The following is a 5,378-nucleotide window of genomic DNA, read 5'->3' as shown; positions in this document are numbered from 1 at the left end:
CTCTGTAATCTAGATTTGATACTACTACGATGGTAATTCTCAAAGACAAAATCCCCCAAAATATTTTGAGGTTGACTCTCGATATCTCGAAACCTCGGTGAACGTGGGGAAAAGTTCGAAATATCGAGATTTTGGCTCAAACTAGTGCGCAAGGGACCGAAAATAAAGTTCGAGATATCGAGATTCAACTGTATTATTAATTTATTTTTCCTTTTTTATTTGTTTGATACAATTGCATTAATACTATAATTATTATTTTAACAACAAAATTTTCTTTTTTTACCAGGAGTGTGCCAACACTTTTTTAATTTATGTTGGTTATTTATGCTAATTTATGTTGGGCATTTTATCTTAGATTACTAGATTTGAAGATAGATAGATTCTGTGATCATATTTATAGATGTTAATTCTTTGGGCCAGCCGTTTGAAGATAACATTTTTGGTCTTTTTTTATTACCAAAATTTACTACATTTATAGCAAAACATCTTCGTTGGTGAAAAGTATAAAGTGCAGAAGTACGGAGTTTGTTTCGTCTTTATTCAAATAATTTAAGTGGGTTGCTTATAACTTAGAAAAATAAACCATGAAATCGATATTATATAGCTAAAAAATAAATATGATAAACAAGTGAGATAAAAATATCTTATAAATAATTACTAGAAAAACACGATTAAACATCGATTGTCTAAAATGTTTTTTTCTTTTAAGACATTCCATGTATGTGATTGACAATATTTTACACAGCCAAATTAAAAAAATTAAACTAATCTGTTTTATCGATATTATCGAAAAGCTTTCGTTTTTCTTCGTCATATTTGTTTCTTTTCATTCGCGCATAAAGACCCACTGAAGAATCCGTTATAAATTTGTAAATTACATTGACCCAAGAAGTATGGAAAGGAATATTGTTATAGTACTCAGGAGCATATTCTCGGACTTTTGGCAATAAAGATCCAGGAATGTTGGGAAAATCGTGATGTTCATTGTGATAGCCTACATTAAATGTAAGCTTATTCAAAATCCCATAATATGAATATGTTTCAAAGCCTTTAGAAAACATGTAGTGTTCTGCAATAAAATGCCCTGCAACTGGATGTATTCCCATTCCAAGTAAAGAACCAATAATCAAATAAAATAATGCTTTTGGACCTAAGTAATAAAAAATAAAAGAATCAAATGCAAACTGTACAAGAAAGTTAAATGCTTCAATTTTGCAAACTTCTTTTGGGTAAGAAATTAATGGACGGAAGGCATAAAAAAGAGACTGGAAAAACATCCAAATAGCTTTTCCAAGTGTATTTGTAAACAGTTTAGCTTCTAACACTGTTGGAATATCAGTATCAACAACATCATGACCAAGATAACGATGATGTTCTAAGTGATACTTTTTAAACGACAAAGCCATTGGCACTCCGATAGGTAGATTTGCAAACATACTAAATATACGATTGTACAATGGCTTGGAATGCCCAAATGCCATATTATGTGAAATTTCATGAATAGCCAATAACAAAGCTTGATTCACTGTTCCACCTACAATATACGTTATTAATATCAAGAGAGGCCATTTAGTATCAAAATATGAGACGGCTGTTATGATAAAAAACTGAAGGAGCACCAGAGCAGTTACTTGGTATTTAAATTGATGATCAACGACCATTAAAGATTTGATTTCAGGGTGTTTTTCTGTAAAAAAAAAAAAAAAATAGAAAAAAGAATTTAAACAAATATAGAAAGAACAAAATTACATTAGCAAAAAGTACTGATTTGAAATACTGAAAGAAAAAAACGTAATAAAAATACATAATTTTTTCATAAAACTTAGTAAAAGTATTTTTCTGTTTAAATATCAGACATTCTTTTTTTTTTTTTTTGTCATGTTAGCATCAAAATGAGTGGAAAGTGTGAACTAAAGACAAGCACTTTATATGACAACTTAAAACTGACATATCATAACTGACAAGTATCCTATAAACATTTGAATTGCCACTTATCCTAAATTTTAATAAAATTTTAATAATAAAAATTATTAAAATTTTAATAAAAATTTTAATAATTTTTTCTAAATGTTAATAGTAGTTAAAAAAATCAACATTTTTTTTCAAATTTTCAACAATTTTTAGTAGGAACTGAATTAACAAATGTAAATAATTATAGAGAAATTTCAATTTTTCCTGCTTGTTCTAAAATATTTGAAGGTATTTTATTAATTTTTGAAGTCACTGCCATTAATAATTATTTAATACAAAGATAACGGCATGGTATTTAATCAAAAGCAAAAATGTAAAATTGTGTTAAACAACTTTTATTTTATTTACTTTACAGCTGGTTCCGAACCAGGTTTAGCACAGCCTTTATTTCTATTGTGAAAATTTTTCAAAAGCACTGAATATAGTTTGCAATTTTTACACTAAATTAAAGTTACTTCATCTAAATCATTTGTTTGAAAGCACCATAATCAGATGATTCAGATGAATCATAAAATGATTCATCTGAATCATTTGTTTGAAAGCAGCATAATTTAAACCCCCATTTTTTAAGAACAGTTTTGTTAGGCATTATGACTTGTTTTGAGTTTGCTTTGTGCAAACTGTCGCATTCCTGATTTTGAATGGATTTGATAAAAACTCTAACTTGTATTAAATTTAAAAAAAGTTAAATGCTTTTTGTTTCATGTTTCTTTTTCACATGTTTAACATAACTATCCCAAGACTAAACTTAATAAATTTTCTTATTTTATTGACAAATTTAAGTATCTAGATCATATAATTAAAAATAATTTAACTGATAATGCTAATGCAAGAGAAATTAAACATTGATATAAATGTACAAATATTCTTATCAGAAGATTCAAGAGATGCTCAGTTTAGGTAAAAACATAGTTATTAAAGCTGTACTGCCTTTATTTGTATGATCCAGCCTAATTTTTATGTAAATATTTTATTAAACCTACAATCTTGTTACAAGTAATGTACAAAAATGTATTTTGGCCACAAAAAGTATTCAAGTGTTAAAAACATGTTTATGGAATAAGACTTGCTTACTCTAGACATAGTCTTTAAAATTAGCTTTTCACTTGCACCAGTAATGCAGCTGTGTATGCAGTAAACAGGATTAGTAATTGATTACACTTATTTTAACTATGGACATTGTATTGTACTTGTGGTCTAAATCAAACAAATAATAATAATAACAACAACAACAACAATAATAATAATAACAACAATAATAATAATAACAACAATACTAATAATAATAATAATAGTAATAATAATAATGATTATTATAATAAAGCCTTAGTCAATTTATCAGAGTACAACTTCTAAAAATAAAAAAAAAGATTAGGCTTGGCTAAAGAAAAACAAAATTTTTAAGTGTAAACTTTTATATTATGTTATTCTTAAAAAAGCAAGTGATTTTTTATAATTTTGTTTTGGCTAAGACTAAAAAACAAAACAATAATATATCTTTGGGGAAAAAAAAAAAATCGAGCAAATAATTGGCATGCTAAATTGAAAATAGGACTAAAAAAACTTCTAAACATGACAACAATGCTTGATTGATTCAATTCTGAGTAAAAGCAATTTATAAAAAATACATACTACTAATGAGTACCAATGACATAAATAATGATTACTAATGACATAAATAATGACTACTAATAACTTATGACATAAAAAAATTAACTACTATAGGTGCAAGAAAAAATGTATAACAGCAATTATAACTAAGAGTAACAGTGTGTCTCAGACATACAAATGTATAATAGCAGTTATAACTAAGAGTAACCGTTGCGTCTCAGACATACAATGATTTACACTAACTATTTTGCTTCAGAAATATAATGCTTTACTGACAACTGCATAAAAATTAATTTTTTTTTATTTTTATTAAAGTATTTAATATATAGCTTTAAAATACATTTTTATAAGCATAGGAACCACTTTGTAGTGGTGTCAACAAAACCTATGTTAATACTATTGCTATCAACAAAAACTTCGCTGATACTACTACTTAATGCTTTTAGTTTGCTTTAGCCTAAGGACCTTAATCTAAAGCAAACTTATTTAACTTAAGCAAAATTTACCTTAATAAGATAAATTTAAAACTTGGTAAAAAAAAAAAAAAAAAAACCCACCTAAAATTTCTTTTCTTCTTGATTTATGAGGTTCCTCTTGTTGAGACCAATTGAAATCTGTCGCTGAAACTGTCCCTCCCATATTTTCTGAACCTTGTAAACAACGCTTTTTTAGTAAGTTTCTGAGGCCACATCAACTTTTCTGAGGTCACAACTTGAGTCTATATCGTGATGAACTTTGAACTCACGATGTCAGGGAATACCCTTATTGTTATGCAATATATTAAAAAGTTCGGTTAACTTAACTCCAAAATTAAAAATAAAAACTTGAATAGAAACCTGGAAACAAAAGTATTAAGTCGTTTAGCCAATAGAAAATAATAGTTAGACCGAACATAACACCGGAAAAATTTTCTACTTATTTTTTTAATTTTATTTTTGTAGGTCTTCAATCACGTTCAAAACAAAGAAAAAGCGGTTTGCTAGGGTATCATGTTATTTCCAAGAACTGGTAGTTCTTTCAATAGAGTAACGTATTAGTGACGTCAAGTTATTTGTTTGTCCAAATTGCGTTTTTAAAAAACTCTTGTTTCTGGACGATATTTGTCCGAATATCCATCTGACGATGTCCGAAAATACCTTGTGCTTCTAATAAAAAATCTATTTTCAGAATTCTTACGCTATTTTCAGAATTCTTACGCTGTTGTTTATTTGACATAAGGCGGGTAAATTAAAAAAAAATGCGTTTACTCAGCGCTTTTGGAGTAATTGTTCAGCTTTACGTGAATAAAGGTTAGAGAAAAATTAATGACGTTTTATTCACGTAAAGCTGACCAATTTTTAGTAAGAGCAATTGCTTTTTTTTTATTCACCCGGCCTTAGGGTGGCCCGTTATAGTATGAGATTTTTACTCCTGCGTTTTTTTTTACTCCTCGTAAAAACCCCATATTAAATTTTTACTTCCCAGTAAAAATCACACACGAGTTTTTACTCCCGAGTAAAAATCTCATATTAAATATTTACTCCCATTATTCATAATGGGAGTCAATAAATTTTACTCCCATTAATCATAATGGGAGTAAATAAATTTTGCTCCCATTATTCATAATGGGAGTAGATAAATTTTACTCCTATTATTCATAATGGGAGTAAATAAATTTTACACCCATTATTCATAATGGGAATAAAATTTATTTACTCCATTATGAATAATGGGAGTAAAATTTATTTACAACAAATCTCATATTAAATTTTCACTCACATTATGAGATTTTTACTCCCATAAAATATTTGGCGGCA

General features: G+C 27.6%; 1 protein-coding gene across 1 annotated transcript; it reads right to left on the bottom strand.

Moving 5' to 3' along the window:
• Positions 1-587: 587 nt before the first annotated feature.
• LOC100209713 (sphingolipid delta(4)-desaturase DES1) lies at positions 588-4,740 on the bottom strand. Its single transcript, XM_065805037.1, has 2 exons — positions 4,140-4,740; positions 588-1,687 (listed from the first exon to the last, which is right to left on the bottom strand). Exons 1-2 carry the CDS (start codon positions 4,219-4,221, stop codon positions 765-767), a joined length of 1,005 nt encoding a protein of 334 aa, XP_065661109.1. The 5' UTR covers positions 4,222-4,740; the 3' UTR covers positions 588-764.
• Between the last annotated feature and the right edge of the window lie 638 nt (positions 4,741-5,378).

The sequence above is a fragment of the Hydra vulgaris genome, chromosome 09 (genome assembly GCF_038396675.1).
Source record: "Hydra vulgaris chromosome 09, alternate assembly HydraT2T_AEP".
In the NCBI taxonomy this organism is placed as follows: Eukaryota; Metazoa; Cnidaria; class Hydrozoa; order Anthoathecata; family Hydridae; genus Hydra; species Hydra vulgaris.
Note: the sequence above shows the minus strand (reverse complement) of the source record. Positions and strands in the feature narration are given on the sequence as shown.